The 26,771-nt window shown below is 37.1% G+C and overlaps 1 protein-coding gene across 1 annotated transcript in view; it reads right to left on the reverse strand.

The window, feature by feature from the left end:
- LOC127426524 (CLIP-associating protein 1-like) overlaps positions 1 to 26,771 on the reverse strand; it is a 110,599-nt gene that overhangs the window by 80,780 nt on the left and 3,048 nt on the right. The window contains exons 3-8 of the mRNA XM_051673390.1: positions 12,471 to 12,549; positions 12,149 to 12,252; positions 11,976 to 12,067; positions 11,820 to 11,895; positions 11,402 to 11,499; positions 10,503 to 10,567 (exon numbers count right to left, since the gene is read on the reverse strand). Of these exons, the coding sequence (XP_051529350.1) occupies positions 10,503 to 10,567; positions 11,402 to 11,499; positions 11,820 to 11,895; positions 11,976 to 12,067; positions 12,149 to 12,252; positions 12,471 to 12,549 (514 nt within the window). The remainder of the gene's footprint in view (positions 1 to 10,502; positions 10,568 to 11,401; positions 11,500 to 11,819; positions 11,896 to 11,975; positions 12,068 to 12,148; positions 12,253 to 12,470; positions 12,550 to 26,771) is intronic.

Below are 26,771 nucleotides of genomic sequence, written 5' to 3' on the forward strand. Positions count from 1 at the left end.
TCTTTGACTTAAAACTATTGATTTTGAATGATGCTGCATCCACACCACTAGGTGTCTCTGTAAGTCCAAGATGACACGAGCAAAAAGTTACTGAGTGCACCTTTAACGACATACTAGACAGACGCAGGTCTATTAGGCTGCATTTACACTTACAAGTCCGTTATTTTGATACAAATTAGCTTTTTGTCCCGCTGTTTAAGTTCACTTTAGACATAAGTGACTGTGTTTCCATAAATATCCCACCAAGACGGATATTTTTACAAAATCTTTAAATGTATTTTAACATTTACATGGCTATCTGCATTACCGCAACTCCACAAATCCCTTACAACAGCACTTACAAGAGTACCATACTGTGCACAACATAAATACTGCAGAAATAGTATGAGTAGTATGTAGTGTACTATTCCGAACATGGCCACACACACTCTTTGCCACCTCCCCCTCGCAAACCCTCCTCCATCCTCTACACACACACATCCTAACCGCTGACTGAAGGTGTGTCATCACTGACCGTAGCTAAAATCACACACCTGATGACATCATCACCTCACAAACCAACATCACATACAGACAGAACTCTAATGGTATACCCCACATTGTGCTACTTGTCTTAATGAGACTAACAATCAGTTAATACAGGCAAAAATATTAAAACCTACTTTCAGATACAGTAAAGGGGAAGACACTGCTGTTAATAAAAAAACAGAAATCGTAGCAAACAGAAATTTTCTAATAGAGTGAAGCTAGTACAACTTTTGTATATTAATTTATATATATCTACATATTATTTATATTTAAATTAGTATAGGAGTTTGATTCTCGCTTTGAGATACGCAAAGATCCATGTTTATATCCTCCCGGACGAGCCCCCAATGTATTACGTTCAGAGACATGATAAATGCTAAAACTTATATATGTAAAACACTTCTTTTTTTAACAAATAATTAAGTGCGTAATTGTTTATTAATAATTAAGCATGTTTTATTTGAGATAGATAAAGAATGAATAAATCAGGTAACAAATCAAGAGTATTTTGGCCATAACTAGAAATGGCCTTTACACAACTTCAATGAAAAATCAAAACATACTCAGATATGATGCCTAATTTCACCACTAGATGGCATAACACTGACAAAATGTAACATATGTCTGTGTTATAAAACACTTTGTGTTCTTTGTTATATTTCATTTCACTGCCTGAAGAAAGTATCATAATAAACTGTAAAATTGTTAAACTGGATTGTGTCTGGTTTCAGTAAGTGAAATCCAATAATCCTCATTAAGAGAGAATGAAAGGAATGCCGATTAGCAGAAACTTCATTTATATGAACAAAAGACACACGCAACATTCATTCACTCATTCATTTATTCAGTAATTTGTAGTTTTTTTCATTTACAGAACGGATGTTACGTGACCAAACACAAGTTCATAATTTAGTTCTTAATTTCATACTGTGTGATTAACAGAAAACTTAAGGTAGACAAAATAGGTGAATCTCATGAAACCGGTCTAAAATGTGTCCAGGTCATACAGCATTTCACCCTAAAATCATAAAGAAGGCAATAAGAAATTATATTTTGCATAAAGAAAATGGAACATACACTGTAGTGTTTTTGTAATTATAATTTTTCTTGATGATACTTATTACAGTATATTCTCATTACGTAAATATTTTGTTGTTGTAATAAATAAAAACAATTTAGGCAGCATTATTTTGTCTATCAATTATTAATATAAAAAGGGTATTTTTTAACCTTTAGATAAACATAAAATAACATGCAAAGTACAACATAAATGTAAAATAACACAAACATAAAATAGCACAAATAAAAAGTACAAATTTAGTGCAACAAATACTACCATGGTGGTGAAGTACTTTTCAATGTAAACAATACATCTTTATTTTTACTAAACAATTATATATATATATATATATATATATATATATATATATATATATATATATATATATATAATTTTAGCATTTGTTTGTTTGTTTATTTAATTAGGTCATGAGAATAATCTGTCATGAAAATAATGTCACAATGCAAAGAATCTTAAATGGTCCTTAAAATAGGCTTCATTTTCTTTATGCAAAAAGCAAATTTTCTTTTTTCAAATATGGCCCATATATGTTCTTGACGGCTTTCGTGAGACTGACACAACATACTTCCATATCTGAGGGTTTGCAGCTGGTGCATTATACTCAAAATAATCTTTCTTCTTCATTCATCAGAAAATATATACAATTAGAGCTGGGCGATTTTTGGGGATTTTTTCGATTAATTCGAATTTAAGTTTTTGACATGATTTTATTTCTTTTAAATCAAGGTTTTGCATAAAATATTAGCAAACGCTGTGGTTAGATACACGGTCAATCCACCAATGGCTGAATATAAAAGAGAAAACAAATGTTCACAGGGCTGTGTAAGTTGTGTAAGTCATGAAGCATTAAGCTACATTTTCTGAGATGTCAACAGATATGAGTTTATTATAAAGTGTTAGAACATACATGGCAGTTATGGGCGCTTCATATCAAATCATATAATGGATAGACTATAAATGGGAGAATAATCCACATCTCCTTTTACCATGATGATTCAGATAGATTGCTAATTATTGCTTTGTTCTGTGACGTGTTTCAAATGTACTGCATTTATAGCCAACATTTAGGAAGCAAAGCGATCATTTTGACAAACAGCGATATTATTTCATTTTGCTGCTCTGCTCAGCGTGTACCGTTAGAGGGCGCCGCGTGCTCACAGCACTGACTGACGTCATTATTTTTAACAGAGCTTTTTGCTTCTTGCGTTTTCAACTACACTGAAATTGTTCTAATATCTGGACTCTGTCTGCAGGTGTTTATGGTTATACATACAAAATGTATTGATATACTAAAAATACTTTCTAGATAAACATGACTATTTCTAGATATTGATTTTTAAATGGACTTGATTTAGATAAAAATAATACCTAAATTTGCTTTGAGGTATTTTGTAGTTTTCTTATTTTATACTATTTCTGAACATCAGTGTTATTTTAAATAAACTGGATTGTAATTTATTTTACTTTTATGCTGTTGACAACTTTCTGTGTGTTGCACATTTTTTGTGCATTTCTGTTACACACCTTTGTTTTCTATGATGAAGAAAGCTTAGATTTTTCTAACCAAGTTGCCTTGCATTCTAATAAGGAACAAGTTATATGAATCATGTTGGAGTTACTTTTTTGAAAAATACCTTTAAATGTAGGAAAATCTAATCGAGATTAATTTATTTATTTTTTGCCCAGCCCTACATACAATCATTGATCACCAGCAATGGTTGCTTTCCAGCTATAGTATAACCTATTTTTAAAGCGTTTTATGTTAAGTGACAAGTAGCTGGACCAACATGAAGTGCAAAAAACTGCCCTATTTGAGTCATGTGTCCAATCAAAAGTTGCTTATTTTTGAAACTGTACTGAAGTGTGTTTGTGTGTAGGTTGATCCCAAAAAGGCCTCTGAATAGTTAGTCCTACACACACCTTCAGTCACACAAAACACACATTCAAGCACTAAGACGCTGGATACACACCAAAATCCCTTCTGTGTTTCTTTGCCAAGCACCCACTCTCCCTAAACCAGCACAGGAACTCGAATTAAGACTGTATTACAGCAGCAAATGAGGTTAAACTACATTTAAAAAAAAACATTTTGTCTCAAAGGTGTGTTGGACTTCTAATGGAGAAAGTTGATGCCAGTTTTGGTCGAGTACCCCCCTGCCCGCCTCTGTGTGCCCCTGACGGTCGTGATTCACATGTACAGGGATCTATTCACAGTAGGCATGTTAATTGGCAGCTGAGAAACGCAGAACAAAAGCAACATTCAGCTGTTTTCATCTGAATATACAAACCATGGCCATCTGAGACGCAACTGAAGCTTATTTTCTGTTCTAACTGTTTTTAAACAAAACAACCTGTAATCGAACTTGCATTTTATTACTACAATTGTTACAACAGGTTCCAATTTATAAAACTACTGAATAGCATTTATGCCAAAAATCTCAGGAATTCAAATTACAGTATTGTCACATTTATTGTTAGTTTTGAGGTCATCTATATAAATGTATAAATACATTTTAGCAGATATACGAATTTAAAATGTATCATCTCTCTTCTGGGAAAACGGACCAAAATATTGATGACATCATTTTGCAATCTAGGGCAAATACAAATTTTGTCTCTTAAAGGCTTGTGTAAACTTAGTTGCTCCACGTGGCGGTACATATTTTAAGTAGCAAATAAGCAAAAGACAAGACCTTCGGTATGTCCCACTCCAATTTCCAGTTTCAATGGGAAATATGTCAAGAGAGTAACGAAAATTGCGTTTTTCAAAGCATTTCATGGAGCTTTTAAGCTTAATGATCTAACTTCCAAGTTTAAGGTATTTTCTTATTTGTCATCCATCCCAAATGTCATACTTTAGTCCATCAACCATTGACAGCAACAACTTTATCCAGCATCAGTTGTTCTAACCAAGAAATACAACTACAACTTTTTAATGAGGATTTAATAGTACAAAAAGAAAAAGCAAAACACAAGGTAAAAGGCTTTAACAGGAACGTTTTGCTCCTGAAGAACTCAAAAATGGTAATGACTGTAACCTTTGTTCCCTGAAAGGAGGGAATGAGACACTATGGGAAACTACTCCCAGGAGTGACGATCTCTGAAGCCCTTTAAAATCACGGCAATTTATTGGCAGATGGCACTTGATGCTCCGCCGCTTGATGGACCGACAAGGCCTGAAGATCCCCAATACGTTTAACCGAAGCCAAAGATTGGTCTTCAGAGAGAGTACGTGAAAGCTTACTGCATTGAGTGGCTTGAACGGGGGTATCAAAAGCGCATTCAGTACAAATGGCAAGTCCCAGATCGGGACAGTAGCAGGGCGAGAGCCTAAGCCATCATGCTCCTTGCAAAAACTTGATGACCAAGGGGTGTTTTCCCACAGACAAACCACCCAAAAAGTCGTGGCCCTTTGAGCAGTACCCTTTGAGCATGGATGGAGTCCCGCATCCAAACGCTGATGCAAAAAGTGAAGCACTGTCGGCTCAGGGCAATGCGCTGGGTTCTCACCTCGGGTGGATCTCCAGTCAGCAAAAACTCGCTATTTCAAGGCATACAGCCACCTTGTGGAGGGGGTGATGGTAATATGGTGTTGAGCACTGGCTGGGACAACCCCTCTGTGTCAGACGACCCCCGTTTAGAAGCCAGACATGAAGTTCAGCATTGACAGGAGATGCCTCTAACACCAGAGGAAAAGCTAGCGTGCCAGATTCAACATTGGGCTCGACCGGACTCCCCCCTGGAGGTTTATGTACGCCACAACTGCAATGTTGTCTGTCCGGATCAGCGCGGGAAAGCCCTGCACCACTGATCGGAAAGCTCTGAGAGCTAGGAAGACTGCAAGCAGTTCCAGGTGATTTATGTGCCACGCCGTCCGCACACCTGTCCAGGTGCCAAAGGTTTAAGAGCCTTTGCACAGGGCTCCTCAGCCTGTGTTGGACGCGTCCGTTATGACACGGCCGTGCGCAACGACTTTGATAAATCGCAGGTGTTTTCCAAATGGGTAGCACGGCTAAACAGTGACATGTCACCACTCACCACAAGACATAAGGGACCGTGTTGCCATGAATGATGAGGCACCCTCTAGTTGACACAGCACTGAAGAGACCTCATACTTAACAAGCTCAGTGGGGTGATAACGGCCGTGGCCCACGCCTGTCAACCCCAAGGCCCGCTGAAAAAACAAAGTTGGGAAAAACGGCATTGGTAAGAACCGTTTGTCAAGCAGAAAACGCTCTGGCTCTCTCAGAGAGGGCCACTCACGTCAGAGCTTCTCGATCCCCCGAGAGAAATTCTGTGTCAGCTCAGCATAAGAGACTTTCGTATGGTTTTCCTCCCCGCAGGTGGAAATACCAGAGAACTCATCGGCTGAGTGAAGGTCTGTTCACACCAAGTCCGTTTTGGATTCCCATGCCGCTATTCATACCAGGTACGATAAACTGTCCACCGACAATCCGAAGATTGTTTTACGGAGAGTGGTTCGATTTTTTTTCTTCGGACTGAGATGAAAACTGACTGACCAATGAGATGAGAGCTTTTAGTCCTTTTTCAAGAGTCACTGTAGCAGCTCAATCCAGCACGTTGGTGGCGCTAATCAACTGGCAAACACCGGCACTGGACCCGAAAATTATAACCTTCAAAACAAATAGTTGCTGTTCATGAACACTATGTACTGCAAACCCCGGTCTGTTTTTCAAAGTCAGCTTATGGTGTTTTGTCTTAATGTACATAATTCAGTATATGACTGTGCCTGTTATATTCTAATGGCATTAAAAATAGCAGCGATGTTCAGTAATTTGTTTGCACTAAGCTCATGGTAAAATATCCCATAAAAAGACTTGTTACTTGCAATATTTTACTATAGACAAACAAAATACAGACCCACACTGCTATTTTTATTGCAAGTATCAACACCATGGAAAGAACATAATGAAACAGTTATGCTAAATTAGGTAAATAAATGCTTTAACAGCATTCAATATATTAATCTCTAACAGCTGAAGGTACGAGCAGGAGACTGGTATATATGTTTGTAGAACAGCAAAAGCACCACCTACTGTACAGGGGGAGAAATATTTTTTGTTTCATTTTTTATGGACTTGGTCTGAATAGACCTTCCGTTAGAAGTTTGTCTCGCAAAATCGTCATGGATTTGGTGTGAACAGGCCTTGAGACCAGGCCTCACCTTCAGACACTGTGAGCCATATAGCATCTCCATCTTCGTCATAACCACCAAACGTGATCACAACATTCACATTGATTGTGGGGCACAGATCATCACGGGTGAAGATGCTTGAAATGGAGACGGAAGGCACCCAAGGCTTGCACCGGTGACAAATCATACTCAAACTCACCGCACTTAACATCCCGGCCTTGCACGCCTCACTTACGCAGTCCCTAGGGAGTCGCAGAGGGAGTATGGTGGGAGGAAGAAGGACTGGCACCATCCTTTAGAAAGAAGGCGAGCTGAGAGTGAAGCGTCTTGAGTTTCATGTGTTCATTAGGGCTGCAACTAATGATTATTTTGATAATCGACTAGAACGATTATTAGAACGATTATTCGTCTATTCTGCCTATTACTGCAGCGATTAATCATTAGCTCTTAACCGATTATTCAGCTTGTGCCCCGACTTAAAAGGTTGTATTAAACGTGCTTCCTAACAATAAAGAGGACATAATCATCTTTTAAAAATACCTCTAAATGACATTCACTGAATTAAAGGAAAAAAATACTTTTAAGTTTAATTCAGAAAAAACAAATCACTGCAAAAAATCCTCTTGTTATCAAGTGTTTTTGTCTTGTTATTCATATAAAACTGTCTAAAAAGACATTTACTTGAGAGGCAACATATAAGATATTTAGACTTTAAGAGATTGTATCTTAAATATAAGTGTATTTTGTATATAAGTGTATTTTGTATATAAGTGTATTTTTCATTTGGTTATACTTCTGCGAGTGCAGTAAAGACAAAAGATACTTCTATTCAAGATCTGTTCTCTAAAAGCAAATCAAAATAGAGCTATAGCTTCTCAGGTGAATGCATCTTTTTTTAAAGCAGTTTTAGATATTTTAAAATATTAGTATTTTTAATATTATATTCAACATTCTCAGATAACAATTTTTTTCTTCTGCAGTATAGCTGCTAAAGTAAATGTACGATGTTTTAAAGGAGTTTTAGATATTTATATTGGAAAACAAGCCAAAACAAAAACAAATCAAAAACATATTTTTTTGCAGTGTATAATGGGGCAAAGACTACCCTCTCTCACCTTTCTGTTCACTTTAACTCACAAAAAAACAAACTCTCTCTTATTAATGAAGCTGCATTTGCCAATTTTCTTCACGATAAGAAATGCACAGTGACATATATATTCTGATTCAATAAGTCACGAGTCATCACGTTATATTCTAGCTGCATTAAGTGTGTGCGCTCGTGGGATGAGCGTCCCGTGACAGAGTGTGCATCAGTCGGGTGCAGTTTCAATCTCTCCCCCTTAGATCGGGACACTTCGTGCAACTCATAGAAGAGGCGCTGACCGCACAGAAAAATGCCAGTTTTGAAGTTTGTTGTTACTTACATGATCTGCTTCCATATTATTTGAACTTTAATAAAGCTATAACGCATTAAATATAACTGCATTAAAGATGTAACGCCGGCATGTTTCCTTTAAAGACGCTTGACACGCAAGTTTTGCTTCACCAGAGCGGCAGCTCCAACTCCACTTATTCCACAATGAGAGTGCTTTTGTATTTACTTATTTTGTATTTTTGCATTATAATTTCCTCATACTTTGCGATCTACATCACCTGAAGCTGTTTGGAAAGTTTAGAGTGCGTCTGGACTGTGAGCTGTGTAATTCTTCCTCTCCTCAGTCAGGCGCGAGCTGAAGTGCTGCTCTCACTCATCATCGTTAGAGATTCGTATGATCTCATGTTATGTTAAATGACATCAAACGACATTTTTTTATAGTCGAAGTTGTCGATAACATTGACTAATCGTCTCAGCCCTAGTGTTCACAGTAAGTGCAATCAGTCTCACCGAGCGCCACTTCCGCATCAGCGCTCATGCCCGTCAGACAGAGAGATATATCACTCACAAGGTGGAAAACATTTGTTAAATGCCATCTTGAAAAAGACGTCCTTAAGCAAAAGGCTCTCTTATGTACTTTACAATCAACAATCACACAACACAATCAAAATGCAATAGTATTTCAAACTCAAAAGTGATAGAGGATACGCTGTTTATCAGAGCACAAGCAGGGAGGTAGAAAATAATCCACTCTCTGTTAAGGAGTTCAATGACATAGCGAAGAAAGGGCGTCCAGAGAACGAGAGACAGCGAAAATGAAACTGCAACCTTGAAGAGAATAATTCTGATGAAATGGCGCTGTGCACTGGTTTATATGCTCACGATGACGCACACATCTACCAATAAAATGCAGTGATTTTAAAGGGCTTTAGAGATTGTCACTCTTGGGAGGATTCTCCCATAGCATCAGCTACTGACACAGAGTCGAAGTGACCGACTTGAAAGGGAACTTCAGATAAACTTGAAAACGGAACGCACATTACAATACTGATTTCAGTCGTGTGAACCCCCAGAGTATTTAATATTAAGTTAAAAAAAATTACTGTAAATACTTCAGAGCACTGAAGACATCTTACCATCATACACTGACAGCAACTAAAACATGACTATCAAACTAAAAAAATCACTATATAAAAAGCAATTAAAAAACTATTAAAACGATTCCATGTTACTGGATTCCCTTTCAGCTGATAAATGGTAACATCTGAATATTTCAAATGTAGACATACAGAAGACGGTAAAACTCAAAACTAAAAAGGATCAGTTCATTCTAAACGGAAACGAGGGCGACTATCAGATGAAAAGAAGAGGAAACCCTGAAACGCCGATGACATCAATGTACAGAAACAAACACAGACAAAACAGCAGAGATTTAAAGCAACTGCGACTAGTAAAACACCTCTAGAGCCAGTTAAATAAATGCAGAAAAATAAGCCATGTTTTACAGTACGGTTCATCTGATCTTACCGTCGCCTGCAGTCATGACGAGGGTGTATTAATGTAGCTCTGCTCTGTCTCTTTCTCTCTCTGGTCTTGTGACTGAACACACACAAGTGTTTCTGCTCTCGTCTGCAGTACCTCCCTCACTATTGGCCTCTCTCTCGTATTTAAATGAATAGTCCACCCAAAATTACCATTCTGCCATTATTTACGCTCATGTCGTTCCAAAATCGCTTGACTTTCTTTCTTTGGTGGAACACAAAGGGGGTCAAAAAGACAGTGAAAATGGTCATAAAAAAACATGTTATGAAAAACAATGACTAACATTACCGGTGGACCTCAGAGAAAAAACTAAAGTGATAAAAAAACAATGATAAGATCGCTTTAAATGGTAATATCCCACATTTACTGATTAGTGAATAAGTGGCACCTCATTTGATATCCATCACAAGTCACAAATATATATCACATGTGCAGATGCATAATTCAAAAAATGTCTAAAACAATCCAATTGAGAAATCTGAAGAAAACACAAGAGGGATGTCCACGTTCCACCTTCCCAAACGAAACACAACCAAACCACTGTCGCAAACACACACAACCAATCGCTCATACACAAATGCCCACACACACAGAAACTGGGACATTGAGGAAACAATGGTTTAACAATGAGAACAATCTCACCAGCGAGATATTCACACACACACACACACACACACATATAAAACAAGCAGTTTTGAGAAGAAACTTTAACTCATCTCACAGAGAAAAAACTGTATTTGTGACCAAGTAACTTCATACAGCACATGAAGGCTGTCTTTCATCCTTTTCTATGGAGATTATGTGTGATTTATTTCACTCACCTGCAGACAGGATCATATTGCCAGACCTCTGGACTTCATCAAACCTGCTGAAAATCACATTCAACCTAAACAAAACACAAAGACGTTAGGGGTATATAAAGGGTTTATAAAGAGTTTATATTGTAGATTATAGCAACTGTCACATTGCAAGAAAGATGGATTAGTCTAAGTCAAAATGTTATTATTCAATTATTAAGTAAAATACGTTTTATTTTGTGTTCATAATGAAATGTGTTATTTTACAAGCTCAACTTTTAAATAAAACGTGTTTAGATAAAAGAATAAATCATAAAGCACTCAGTTGTGATAAAAAATATAAAAGTTAAAAAAATATATATAAAATGCTAAAACTATGACATAGTATGTGCTCTAGAAATAAGAAAAATACAATAAATCAGGTCAATAAAAATAAATCAATTAAATAAAATAATATACATACAATTGAATTCAATTACAAATGAACTATAAATAATTTTAAATCATGTTTTTAATTCAAATCTATATTGCTAAAATATAAATATATTTTTTGTATATTATTTTTGCATTGTTTATAATTATATTTTATAAAAATACATTAAATATATAAACTGCTAAATCTACAAAGCAGTATGTGCTTTGTAAATTAGCCAAATATATTTATTATATTAAATAAATGAATAAACATGTATATAAAATATATAAATATAATAGTATAATATTAAAATATATAATAAATCCATTGCACAAATTATCTATTTTTAATAAATAACAAATAAATAAATATACAGTTAAATTAAATAATAAATTATACATAAATCATTCAAAAATATATTTATGTTGCTGAATTTATTTATTATTAATTAATTTAGTTTACAAGGTTTTATAATATTCTGTACATGGGTGCAGAATGATGTCATTACCGTGATTGTGGGAGTCCCTTTTTCCCCAGATCGATCCTCACTCTCTCACCCACATGTTTGTAAATCTCCACAAGGCAATTAATTGCGCCGTCTCGGACCTGTGGATAAACATATACATTTATTTAGTGTGAATGTAAATGTATTCATTTAGCAGATACATTTTAAGTATGACGTGACTGAGGCTGTCCTTCTGCCTAACATCTCCTTTTGCGTTCCATGGAAGAAAGTCATACGGGTTTGCAACAACATGAGAATGAGTAAATGAAGACATAATGTTCATTTTAGGGTGGACTATCCCTTTAAATACAGCCTTTTGTAAGCTATTCCTATAATCACCAGCAAGGGTCCACCAAGACCAACATATAAAGATCCCAGCGATCTCTCAAAATTCAGTTCTCAACAAAGAAACATCATTTACCTGACTCGTGGGGTCTCCCAAAAGATTACAAATATGAGGAACAATCTTGCTGAGGGTTAACCCTTGGGCTCCATATCTGTAAACCATCAAAAACGTTAAGTTAGCCTTTTTAAAAAGAAAACATTATAAATCAAATGTGATTCAATTGGTACATACACATTAAGAGTGGAAATAAGGCAAAAGCAAACAGCTTCTCTGGTCCTGTTGTTTTTATGCTTGAATCCGCTCAGCATTCGGTCCCAAACATACTACAAAAAAAAGATATTTATCTGCTTTAGATGCAAATTGCAGTTCAAAGAGATACAGTAGATTAAGTGTGAATATTTCACCTGTGGCTTAGCCGCTTGGTCCATCACTTTTAAGAGTAGTGTTTGCACTTGGTCGCGAACTTGGTCTTTGGAATCGCCTAAACGATCAATTAAACTAGGAAGAACTGAGAGATGGAGAAACGAGAGAGATTATTAATGTCCGTGTTGTTCTAAAAATCTGCAAAACAGTGAAAATTAGACATTTTTAATTATTAATCAAATGACAAACTTTACACTCAACTTTGTATTATTTAAACAAAAAAGTGTAAAAGTGTCCATTTTAATAGTTCAACTTGTATTTTTGATGTTTAAATGTAATTTTAACTTTATTAAAAGGTTTTACCTGTTCCTATGTGTGTTTTGAAGCGTTCCTGTAGTCTCGTCACTAAAGCAGAAACTATATCCATTCCCAGCAGTGCCACCTTAAAAAAACAACAGAAACAGATTTACTCAGTTATACATGAACATGTAACATTTGGATTAAATTATAATCACTCACATTACAAAAGGCATTAACTGGCATTTCAATGTCAAACCCGTACTGTAAATGTCTTTTTTTTTGCTGGTCAGACACAATATGCAAATCCAAGCAGCAGGGGATTATGGGTAATGGACAAAAATGATCACATATTCACCAAAATAAGAGCAGTTTTTTGGGAAATAGTCGTTGATAACAAGAGAGTGGAACCTAAAGAATCAAACAAGCAAAACATATCAGACATGCACCGTTACCATCATTGTAAGCACCATCCAGACTTATGAAGCCATTGGCTGTTCCCCTACACCTGACTTGTCTTGGGATGTCCACTGAACGCATAGTGAGAACATCCCTGCTACCACCTTACTAACACGGCATCACCTACACTAACTAGTTTGGGCTATGGAACAATTTTTGGACCAGATGTACAGATAAATGTTTAAAGGAAGTGTGAACGACTTTGCAAGTTTTTGATATATACTGCACATATATCATATTTAAATTACAGCTTGTGTTTATCACAACAACATTTACACACACGTTATCAATTAACATGATTATTCCATTAATTTCATTTCAAGTGCGACTCTGTGTGTGTGTGAGGTAAAATAAGAAGTCCCCGGGCTGCGGTGGGACCCCTGTCCTCATTACAGAGAGTGGGGTGATTACTCTCACCAGAGACACTAGGTTTCCAGGACAGCTGTGGGACGAGCGTTCTGATTGGCTGCTGGAGCTCAGGCGTTTGTGTGCTGTTAAACGTTTGATAAAGGACTGTAGCGGTGCAAAGAACAAGGTGATGCCACAAACACTCTTAAAATCTTCTCTGTTAACAACTGAAACTGCTACACAGACTAAAAATAATTGTGGTCAATAGCATACTGACCAATTGCAATTGCCCCCCCCCAACACACACACACACAACTAGACAAATTAAATAGTTATCTATAGGTGCATCCCAAACCGCACACTTCTGCACCACTCTACACCATTTTGTAGTGTAAGCAGTGCGAGCAGTATGTTAACACTGAAAACGCAGCAAAAAGAAGTGTACTTTAAGTACCCGGATGATGCACTTTTTCAACCGTCAAAACGGAGTGTACTCCATGAACTCGCGGCTTGCTCTACACAGCGGAAGGGGCGGAGTTACCTGGCTGCATTGCTGGTTGGATGAAACAATTGTAAATAATGGTGAATGTAACAGCTAGCAAAACTTCAGTGAAAACAGCACCTTACCAATGTGAGTTGAATGCTTTACCGTCACCCCAAGCTGTGTGAATATGTACGTTGTTTAAGATACAACTGTTTAACTGAGGTTGGCTAACACGCTAAATCTAAGCTAGCGGCAACACATCACGTGTGTTTGACATGTCACTTCCGCCAGCTGTTAAATGGCGACTGCTTTCGTGTAGTAAAACAGTTAAGTGTTCCATTTGGGACGATACTACATTTTTAAAATGCATACAGTACATGGTAGTGCATAGTATAATTTGTAAGTATATAGTGTGTCGTTTGGGACCCAGCTTTTGTCTAAATTATGCATACTTCTGCACTATACTACACCATTTTGTAATGCAAGTAGTGCGAGTAGTATCTTAACACTGAAAATGCAACAAAAAGAAACAATTGTAAATAATGGAGAATGTAGCAACTAGCAAAACTTTAGTGAAAACAGCACCTTACAAATGTAAGTTGAACACTTGTGTGAATATGTTCAATATTTGACATGTAAGTTTTGAACTGAATTTGGCTAACACGCTAAAGCTAGTGGCAGCGCACAGCGTGCGTTTGAAACGTCACTTCCATCAGCTGAAAAACAGCAAATAGTAAAAAAGTAAGTGTAGTAAAAAAAAAATTGTGTTTCAATTAGGCCAATTAGGACAGTGCTACATTTCGAAAATTCAAACACTAGATGACCGAGTGCATAGTGTGTAGTGCACCGGCGCCGGAACAAGTTTTGAAGTGTAGTTGGTGGGGGGTTGGCAAACTGGGGTGGTCGTGACATCATCACAACAATATTCCACAGTAAATATGGCCAATTTATAAAAAATATATATATATCGATCAGACGTCTGCACATTTTCACTTTTCTTGGTGCAAAGGGCAAAATGGCACGTTTACCTATTTAAATGAATATCAGATGCTAAAACTACACTGAATTATAGTTCTTAGCAGGAATGTACTTTAACGTATGTTGTTGTTGTTTATGCTTGAGGACTTCCTATTGGCTGTTGTCATTGCATAATTAATGAGGTATATCTGTGCAGGTTTTGGGGACTGTTTGGGGGTGTTATTAATTAACATTTTAAAGATTTTGGGGGTTATAGTTATGTTTTAAGTACTGCTTAATGTTAATTATGTCGTTTTATGTTATGACATGGGTTTATTTTTTAGTTACCCTGGGTGAAATTAGTATTCCTTTGAGATAGGTGTGATACTGTTTACAGTAATGATGGCTAACACAAAGCTCTTGAACCAGTTGATTCAGAAAGTGATTTGATGTTATGAAAAGCTTGCTCGAACCTGGTTCTGGTGCCCCTGGTGTAGTGGGTCATTTGGGATACAGCTCTGCCCAATGGTAGACATGGGGAGCGTTCAGGAAAACAATTTGAAACAAAAAACTTCTGATTCTGTTTGAAATTACACACTTGAGCTTTAAGTTTCAAACACAAAAGGACTACTAATATAGCATAAACAGATAAATAAGTACTTTTCCATATATATCATCCATGAATCCGCTAACATAACCGTTAGATAACTATCAGTCTATAAATACCCCAATCACTGTTACTCAGAGTCAGCGTGCTACAGTTGAAATGTATTAATATTCTTGGGTGAATCATCATTCATTTTTCTGCAGAAATATAATGTTTAGCGTCCACTGAAGCTCACACAGATACTGTACATGCTCTCTCTGTAGGTGTCAGAAGATAAGGTTGTTGCTGAGTAACACAAGTGTAATATGATTCGCTACTGAATTCAACTAATTCTTATCTAAACCTTTATCTAGTTCAACGCAAGTCACTCCAAACACTTAATTTAGTGAACGAATATTACTGAGTGCATCTTTAACACTTTTAGCTCTGAGGGTGTTTTTAAAGACTTCCTGTTTCAGTGGCATACCCAAAATTAAAGACTTATAACTCGACAAAAAAAACAAAAAAACAAGAAGGGTCAAGTGTTTGGTATCATTGTAAAGAAAACTTTTCAAATGTTTTAATGATATAGATTATAATACATTCTGAGACTCTAAGCCTAAGAAACCGCTATATGGGTCAAAAATTAACTTTTTGTTTATTTTTCTGATTTGATCTCAGGGTGTAATCAAGCTTTTGTTTTGTTCCCAATCATGTTACCTGTAACTGAGTAAAATGTTGTGTTGATACGACAAAGCAATCAAAAGTTATAGCATTATAAATATAATTTATCAAATACATCTCCAAGTGTCCAAAAGCCTCTCCTAACAAATAAAACATAATAATTGTACATAAGAACTAATTACACATGCAAACACAACAATGACTTGTTTGCATAGCATGCAGACATGATTTTAGTCATGAGATTTCACAGAATGAGTGAGTTTCATTCTGTGCCATTTGAGTCATCACTGAGTCTGTGTCATGTACTTGGCGCCATCTCCTGGTGGCCATATGTAATTAGAGTGATTGATCACATGGCTGTCTGCCCAAATATGGAGGACTATCACCACTGGTTGGAGCAATCTGAACCCAATCCGATTGGTTTAGCGTTCTATGATGCTTCCAATAACATCATCTGATCCAGGAAAGCTAATGTGTTTGTAGCCAGATAGTAAGATGCCAGATAGCCAGATCTGTGTGCACATTGTGCTTCATGCGGATTATCTAATGATCTATGCATCCGATTATAAGTGAAAACGCAGCATATGAGCAACACCTGTTCAACTGAAACATGTATTTTAAAGACAAACTATTACTTGCTATATTTTTATCTGTGACAAATAAGCTGGTTGTATTCTACTCTTTGAAAGCTTTCCAAAGACATATGATTTACTGATTACAATAACATTTAACGTGCAACATTTTTAAGCAATTATTAAAACGGAACACTTCAGATTTTTTTGCAGCAAAGCCCTTGTTCAGTTTTGGTCATAATGCCTACATGCATTGTAAGTAGAGTTTCTAAGCTTCCAAACGAAACCTATTTTGTGTTGGTCAAGACTAATAAAAAATGTTTTCTCGTTGGCCCGCCAATCTGAGCTTAAGCGATTAATATTGAGTATGTAACAGAACATATGGCCAGATATGTTTTTCTATTTTTGCTGCGCTAACTAAAATAATTCCAACAAAGCCAAGACAGGATCAACCATTGTGTGTCACGAGCAATGCACAGAATGTCAGCCACAAACACAGAAAGCGGCGAGAAACAAACGGTCAGTGTGTTTCCATGCACAGTTATAATCGAGCTACAGCAGGTCTTTGCATAGTTAAGCTACAGTCTTCATCTGTCTGTACAAGTATACATGACAATGCGTGATCGATTTTGTGATATATATTTCTTCTTTTGGAGCGCACACAAAACGGCGAGGCCAACTGAGGTCCAATTAACATGTATACATGCAGGATGAAGCCGAGCTAAAATTGCATTATCTGTTAGTCTATCTGCTACAACTTCAGTCGAGCTAAACAGCTTACATGACGAATTATTGTTTTAGTCTGATGGAAACTGAACTTTTAAAGTGCATGAAAACATACTGACTGAAGCGTTTGGATTGCAAAAACTTGGTACAAAAATAAAACCAGTTAAGAGCCACTGATTTAAACATCATTACGACTGTAGTCAACACAGTATTCTCATTCAAGGTGTCATGTCACATGCATGTGCTGTCTAGCACGGATCTTGAATACGAAGCAGTATGTGTGAATATCTGTGATCACTTAAACATGCCTGCGCAGAACCTCAAGACACTCAACAATCAAAGACAGCACTGAATATTTCATACATACAACCATTTACTGTTTAATCAATGCAGGAAGGATGTTATTGTAATGCATCACAAATCCTATAGACGTCTGCCAGAAAGCTGCCCACTGACAGGAAGTAGTGTCGGTATAATAACACCTCAAGTCCAGTTGTGCTTGTGATGTTCTGAGAATATAAATATTGATTTCAAAAAGACCACTAAATGAGCTGTACAAAAGACACAAAATATCCCATTTTACTTGAACATCATTGTGTAGGATATGTAGGATAAAAACCAAATGTCAGAATATGTCAAAAAAATCGTTTTCTTTAAAACTGTCTTTGTCAATGTCTTTCACAACTTAGCTATTTACGATGTCACTGTCAATTACAATGGAACATTTTTCAGTTGCTGTTCAGATGTGTTTAGTTACAGGCTTGTCATGGGTGAAATCTAGCAGCAGATGTTCAGAGAAAACGTTCATATACCAGAAGAAACAGCTGCAGTGTCAGATGCTGAATAATCATTTATTTACAGTTTAACACTGTAGTTTGAATGCAGTTCAAACAACAGACACTTAAACATACAGCCGACAGAAATTCCCTGATCATGTGGATGCATCCACGTGTAACATGCAAAAATAATGGAATTTTTTTGTTGAGTTTGATGCATTACCTCGAAATTGTCCCATTAGATCTAATTTATCTTATCCGGTGTAAAACCTGTGCCAAGTCAAAAATGCAGATCATGTATAGTCCGCTTTGGCGACCCCTAACGGAAGCAGCCAAAAGAAGAAGAAGAAGATCTAATTTATCTTACAAAATTAAAGACAGGGGGCCTGGGTAGCTCAGTGGTAAAATATGCTGGCTACCACCCCTGGAGTTCGCTAGTTCGAATCCCAGGGCGTGCTGAGTGACTCCAGTCAGGTCTCCTAAGCAACCAAATTGGCCCGGTTGCTAGGGAGGATAGAGTCACATGGGGTAACCTCCTCATGGTCGCTATAATGTGGTTCGTTCTCGGTGGGGCACATGGTGAGTTGAGCGCGGATGCCATGGTGGGTGGCGTGAAGCCTCCACACGCGCTATGTCTCCATGGCAACGCACTCAACAAGACAAATGATAAGATACACGGGTTGATGGTCTCAGACTTGGAGGCAACTGGGATTCATCCTCCGCAACCCAGATTGAGGTGAATCACTACACGACCACAAGGACTTAAAAAAGCACACTGGGAATTGGGCATTCCAAGTTGGGTGAAAAATGGAAAAAAAAAAAGAGTAAAAAAGGAAAAGTGTGAAAAAAGTACCATAAAAGTGTCATTAAAGTAGTCCATATGACTTGATATGGTGTTATATTTAAAGTCTGGTTCCAAAAAATTTCATTTTTGTTTTCCATGGAAAAATAACAGTAGAGTTTGGTACAACATGAGCGTGAGTAATGCCATAGTTTTCGTTTTTGGGTGAACTATTCCTTTAACACTAAAAAACACAACGCCACATTATAGTCGACAAGAAGTCACTGCCACAATCAAAAACCTCCTAATGCATTTTCTTTTCCTTTTTGTTTTCTTTTTTTTTCCTCCTCTTTTTCTCCCCAATTTGGAATGCCCAATTCCCAATGCACTCTAAGTCCTCGTGGTGGCGTAGTGACTCTCCTCAATCCGGATGGCGGAGGACGAATCTCAGTTGCCTCCGCGTCTGAGACCGTCAATCTGCGCATCTTGTAATGTGGCTTGTTGAGCGCGTTACCGCGGAGACATAGCGCATGTGGAGGCTTCAAGCTATTCTCCGCGGCATCCACACACGACTCATCACCTGCCCCACCGATAGCGAGAACCACATTATAGTGACCACGAGGAGGTTACCCCATGTGACTCTACCCTCCCTAGCAACTGGGCCAATTTGGTTGCTTAGGAGAACTGGCTGGAGTCACTCAGCACACCCTGTATTCGAACTCTCCAGGGGTGACAGTCAGCATCTTTGCTTGCTAAGCTACCCACGACCCCCCAATGCATTTTCTAGCTGACAATGACTCTCTCAGGTCACCGATTTTATCTCTGAAATGGAGATTTTTGATGTCTGTTAGAACAAACTACAAATTCTCTGTCACCCGAAACTGCTGTCCTTTGAAATTATAAACCAGAGTTGCCACTTGAACAGAACGGCATCAAATGAGAAGTATTGTCAAAACTCAAGCCTGAATGGGAGTGACCCACTCTTCTTTCTGAAATGAAAACAAATGCTTTTATCATCCTTCAAATCAACAATCATTTCCACTGTGTCAACATTCCCCAATTCAAAGTGTGATGTTTGAAAGAGTTGTGTCAACCAGTGTTGTGGAAAAACTTTAAAAAGTTAAAAATACACACCAGGATTAGGTTTTTCTGGTACATAAGTGAGTTATTGAAGTATGGAAAAATTGAGAATGGACTGTTGAATTTTTGAAAATTAAAGGTTAAACGTCATTTCTGCACCACAGAATTGTGTTATTGCTTGAGCGACCTGACTTGGCAGACATAACTAGGGTTGCCAACTGTCCCGTATAATTCAGAATCGTCTCGTATTTGAGGAAACAAAGTTGCGTTCTGTATGAAATCCATACGGGATGCCGTTTGTCCCGTATTTTAGTGTCTCACACCCCAGCCTGATCTCATTAATATATGTAGCTATTTGTATGTCAATTTTTGTAACATTAAATGTACGTTTTACGTTTGAATAGACACTAAAATGGACAATATGGACATTTGAAAGCATCTAAAACGTAACATTTTTACATATTTACAGCTTTAGAAACGTAAAATATTGACAAATCCATTACAACTATATTTGAATACGCGAATCGATTATAAATATATTTGTAAATTTTTAATGTTTTATAGATATTTTAGATCCCTTAACCCTACCTCTAAACATGACCACATTTCAACAATATAAAAACACGTAACAAGTAGATTAATGTACAGTAGCAATCATTTTTGTTAAAATATATTCATTTATATATATTTTACAGCCGCTAATCCCACACCTACTCTTAAACCTAACCATAACCATTTATTAAACATATAAAACACATAGCAGGCAGATAAATGTAATCACAATAATTTATTCAGAAAAATGGCCAAATTGAGTACAAAAGTAGTCCAAAGGGCGATGCGCTGCATCTGATGTTCTCCCTGATGGCATACAATAGATTTGTGTGAGGTGGAGAGAAGGATTTAAATTATTAATTGCTGTAAATCTTCTCCTGATGCACTTCATAACAGCGCTGTCATATCTCATTCAAACATATACATCGCAGTATACGGCAGTCACAAACGGTCACGAGACACTTGAGAGCCAATGAGCATTCGACATCACTGCCGTAAAACTGCTGATCGTAATGTTTGAGGCGGCAATTTTTTAATTTTGAAAACGAAACCAACACATGTTGGCGGTTACAGTGAGCGCGACGACGCCACGGCGGATGGAGATGGAGATCGTTGAATACAAGGCTTGAATTTGGGTCTGTACTTCACAGAAAGCAGTCTGAAGATTTGGATTATAGCTAACAAATGTATGGATTAATTTTATTGTTGTTTTATGGTGCTTTTTGTGGTTTATTTAGTTTTTTGGCATATTCTGAAAACTACTTTTGTGTCGCATGGCAAACAAAAATAAATTAAATGTTTAATAAATGATTAAACGATTAAAGAGTTTTTATTCATTTTAACATTTTAAAGTTTAATCTTGGTTAAAGTGATGTAATCCTTTAAAACGTATAGGGCAGAACTGAATGAAACCGATAAAATGTCATATAATGTCAACTGCATTAAATAAATGTGATGGCATTTAACTAATCTCTTTGATTATAAATTACATTTATTTAACTGATTAATTCTATGAATTATTCAATATTAATCAATTCAAACATTTGTAAGTATCTATAGGTGTTAATACGTAAAATGATGATGTTTACATGCTGCCAATATGTCAATATTGTAAGTTTCGGGGGGTCTGGGTTGCTCAGCAAGTAAAGACGCTGGCTACCACCCCTGAGTTAATAATAATAATAATATTTATTACATTATACATTTTGCACATATACAGTGAAATTCTTTTTTTCCACATATCCCAGCTAAGCTGGGGTCAGAGCACGGGGTCAGCCATGATATGGCACCCCTGGAGCAGATGGGGTCAAGGGCCTTGCTCAAGGGCCCAACAGTGGCATCTTGGCAGTACTGGGGCTTGAACCCCCAACCTTCTGATCAGTAACCCAGAGCCTTAACTGCTGAGCCACCACTGCCCCCAAATGTCAATTTTTTTGAGTTCGAATCCAGGGCGTGCTGAGTGACTCCAGCCAGGTCTCCTAAGCAACCAAACTGGCCCGGTTGCTAGGGAGGGTAGAGTCACATGGGGTAACCTCCTCATGGTCGCTATAATGTGGTTCTCGCTCTCAGTGGGGCGCGTGATGAGTTGTGCATGGATGCCGCGGAGAGTAGTGTGAAGCCTCCATACGCGCTATGTCTCTGCGGTAACGGGCTCAACAAGCCACGTGATAAGATGCGCGGATTGACAGTCTCAGACGCGGAGGCAACTGAGATTCAACCTCCGCCACCCAGACTGAGGCGAGTCACTATGCCACCACGAGGACTTAGAGCACATTGGGAATTGGGCATTCCAAATTGGGGAGAAAATCAAAAAATATATATATCTATTGTAAGTTTCGGTGTCTATGCAAACGTAAGAGAATGTATGTTTGCTTGAACCAAACTTTACGTAAGGGTACATACGAGTTCTCATGAGATCACGTTGCACACCCAAACTGCCAAGAGTGTTTCACAAATCAGGAAAATGGACCTGAAACGCACCTTTCAAGTGAGTTGTGCGAGATATTGGCTGTTAAACATTACACGGACGTAACACTTGAGCGGTATATAGCATTCGAGTGCATGATAATTGTTTAGCACCATTGTGATTTCAAAAAACACCAGTAATTCGTGACATTACATTACATTGCATATTTCAGGGCTCGTTCTGGAAGAGAGATTCATCTTAACGACAGTGAGAAAAATTGCAGCACTTTTTTAAAGAACAATACAGTACAGGTTTTGTACCAAACACTTTTTTGGATTTTTTTACATTTCCCTTGTGATGAACACTATTTACTATTTTTGTTCCCTCGGGCCATTTACCTTATGAACAGTTACCAATACAATCATGTGCATATTCAAGTATTCATTCATATTTATATTCCATTTATATTTATTGACATATCCTACCTCTTCGGCACAATACATTAAATCACCTTGAACATGACTGTATATCTGTATATAATATACACTGGTGGCCAAACTTTTGGAATAATGTACAGAATTTGCTCTTATGGAAAGAAATTGGTACTTTTATTCACCAAAGTGGCATTCAACTGATCACAATGTATAGTCAGGACATTAATAATGTGAAAAATTACTATTACAATTTTAAACATATGTTCAGAACTTCTTAAACTATTTCAAAGAGTTCTCATCAAAAAATCTTCCATGTGCAGCAATGACAACTTTGCAGATCCTTGTTATTCTAGCTGTCAGTTTGTCCAGATACTCAGGTGACATTTCACCCCACACTTCCTGTAGCACTTGCCATAGATGTGGCTGTCTTGTCGGGCACTTCTCACACACCTTACAGTCTAGGTGATCCCACAAAAGCTCAATGGGGTTAAGATCCATAACACTCTTTTCCAATTATCTGTTGTCCAATGTCTGTGTTTCTTTGCCCACTCCAACCTTTTCTTTTTGTTTTTCTGTTTCAAAAGTGGCTTTTTCTTTGCAATTCTTCCCATAAGGCCTGCACCCCTGAGTCTTCTCTTTACTGTTGTACATGAAACTGGTGTTGAGCGGGTAGAATTCAATGAAGCTGTCAGCTGAGGACATGTGAGGCATCTATTTCTCAAACTAGAGACTCTGATGTACTTATCCTCTTGTTTAGTTGTACATCTGGTCTTCCACATCTCTTTCTGTCCTTGTTAGAGTCAGTTGTCCTTTGTCTTTGAAGACTGTAGTGTACACCTTTGTATGAAATCTTCAGTTTTTTGGCAATTTCAAGCATTGTATAGCCTTCATTCCTCAAAACAATGATTGACTGATGAGTTTCTAGAGAAAGCTGTTTCTTTTTTGCCATTTTTGATCTAATATTGACCTTAAGACATGCCAGTCTATTGCATACTGTGGCAACTCAAAAACAAACACAAAGACAATGTTAATCTTCATTTAATGAACCAAATATCTTTCAGCTGTGTTTGATATAATGGCAAGTGATTTTCTAGCACCAAATGATCAATTTATCATGATTACTCAAGGATAAGGTGTTGGAGTGATGGCTGCTGTCTAGATTTGATCAAAAATGACTTTTTTTCAAATAGTGATGGTGCTGTTTTTTACATCAGTAAAGCCACTTTGGTGAATTAATGTACCAATTTCCTCTTGAAACAGCAAAATCTGTACATTATCCCAAACCGTTGGCCAACAATGTATTTGAACAACATTATTGCCCTACTGTAGTTTCCTCTATATATTCTGTTGTATCTTATTTTTTATTCTTATGTCACTGTTTACTTATATATGTTTATATGTATATTTCAAATGTTTGTATGTATATGTTGTATATGTATATTTTTTGTATTCTCTTGGCACTGGAAGCTTCTGTCACCATGACAAATTCCTTGTGTGTGTGTGTGTAAGGATACTTGGCAATAAAGCTCATTCTGATTCTGATTACTGCCAAAACAACGACGCTGTAATCCAAGGAGAAATCCACTATTTCATGTTAAGCATTTTCTCTCCCATAAAAATCCTTTATATTGCATGGTTACTACTAAGAAATGTCCTGAGACAAATTATATTTTTTAGTGATAAAAAATTACTATGTTTTATTAAACTAAATATAAAATACTATTTTTAACACATTAGTCATATAGTCTACTGTCTACAAACTGTTGACCCAAATTTTTAACAGGAAGCCAGTTAAAAATGGAAAAGGATTAAGTTAATTAAGGGGAAGGAAATGCTTCACAGAAAAATACTGACTTTCTTTATTGATTGCAGCTTCGTTCTTTTGGCAAAAAGTCGCGTTTATTAAAAGTGAAGATTGATAGAAATTCGTTTTTTTGCCTGGACGTTGTATTATAGCGGTTTTCATTTTAAGCGTATTAAGGGCTGTTCACACCAAATGTGTTTTTGTGTCCACACGCCCTGTTTTTCAATTGTTTTCTATGTAAACAAGCTTTTAGGTGTACCTCCTTTACACAGCATCTCATTCTGGAGCCCCACTGGAATGTCCCGAATCTGGCTAGAAAGTTGGCAACCCTAGACATAACAACACTGGCCTAACAAATACTGTGAGTTTGGGGTGGGCCAAACTGTTTGGCCGACATTGGCAGGGAGTGAAATTTGTTTTAAAACATTCATTATATTTGCAATTCTGCTTAGTGCCACTAGTGGTGCAGAAATTAGACACACTTCACCTTCAATGCTCACGAGTCGCGCAGGGTGGTTATTCGAAGCAGAATGGTCCATAGTCAGTTATTACACTTACAGGATGTTGTACAACCTCATGTACTTGTGTTAGACACAAGATATTTTTTAGGTTCTTTTTTGATATGCTCTATTGTGTAGAATTGCATTTCCTTACACAACCAATAAAGTATCTTGCTTTGAAACAGTGCTAAGTCGCTGTTGCCATTTCGAAACTTTGTAACAATTCAGAAGAAATGTGGAAAAGTGATAAGCAACTGTAATGCAGTCAACAAAACTGGAACTACTTCAAAGTAGTGCAGTTATAAATAAACAAAACCCTTGGAAGGGGTGTCAGCCTATCAGAATCAAGAATTCAACAATTCCATTTCATTCACCTTATTCTGCCCCGCCCCTTTTCCGCACTCCGCTCTTCTGAATTTTGTCATCTAACTTCCTGTTTGTATTAAAGCTACTGAGAAGAGTCGATCAAAATGGATTATGTGTTGAAGCACAGAAAGTATTTTTCCCCAAGAGTTGATGGTGTGAGTCTACAGCACTCCTTTGCTTGTGAAAATGCTCGTGAGGTGTTTTTTCTGTCACTCAAATGTTTGTTTTTGTATATCCACTTCGCTAGCTAATTACACTTTGACATCAACACCTTAGATCTCTATATAGAACTGATAGAACGGAAGCTACGAGACAAAATTTCCAAGATGGCTGCGCGCTAGTTTATCTGGCGCATGAGGTGAATAAAGCACAACAGTGTCCGCCCACTTTTTCAGCCGTCTTGGTTCTGGTATATTTTTCTATTTCCCATTCTTCCATAGGGATTTCATAAAATCCTTCATAAAAGAGTTGTAAGCCATGAACCAAATCAACCAGCTCTGAGGTGAGTCACAACATTACAAACTTTGATTTAAAGCAAAAAAAGTATTTAAAAATCGGACAAAAAAACCAAAAGGTACAAGACTGCGTACTTACCATCTTTAATGAGGGAATGATCTACAATCTCATGAAACATTGCAAATGATGTAATCAAACTAAAAACAATGCAATAATGTAAAATGATTGATATGAAGTTGTTAATTATAAGTATAGAAACAATTCAAACTAAATATTCAGATATATACAAATATATAGGCTCTCACTTCACTCTTAAATAGTTTGAGAGTGAAGTGAGAGCGATTTGATTGCGTCATTCACAGTGCTTCATGGGAGTGAGCGGTCGCTGCAGAGCTCTTTTGCCGCACTTTGTTTGTTGCGATTCTCTGATTGGTGGATCTTTCTCTTCAGGATCATGGGTAGTGTAGTTCTTCAGCAGGAATTCTGCTATTTAACACGATTTCTTTCAAAAGTTTAAATAATGTGGACTGATTGCTTGATGACTGAGCCCATTGAAAAATTTCAGTGAGCAGCTTAAAGGTGGAGTAAACGATTCCTGAGAAAGACTGTTGATATTTGAACTCAACAGCCAAACAAATACACCCCTCCCTTCAGTGCTCCTTCAGAAGCGCCGTCCCCCAAATTCATGCACGCGCAATAGTGTTGTGTGGATTGGTCCAATCCACTTTGTTTATTTTCCCATTTTACAGAGCCAGGGCTGTGTACAAACACCAGATTTTATTTTCAGCGCACACAAAGAACGGACAGCTAGCGGACCATGAAGAGATATTCATGGAATTTGACAATTTTTATGTTTGTGCTTAAAAAAACCCTGAATGGTTGATATGCGTAAAAGC

Source organism: Myxocyprinus asiaticus, chromosome 35 (genome assembly GCF_019703515.2).
Source record: "Myxocyprinus asiaticus isolate MX2 ecotype Aquarium Trade chromosome 35, UBuf_Myxa_2, whole genome shotgun sequence".
Classification (NCBI taxonomy): domain Eukaryota; kingdom Metazoa; phylum Chordata; class Actinopteri; order Cypriniformes; family Catostomidae; genus Myxocyprinus; species Myxocyprinus asiaticus.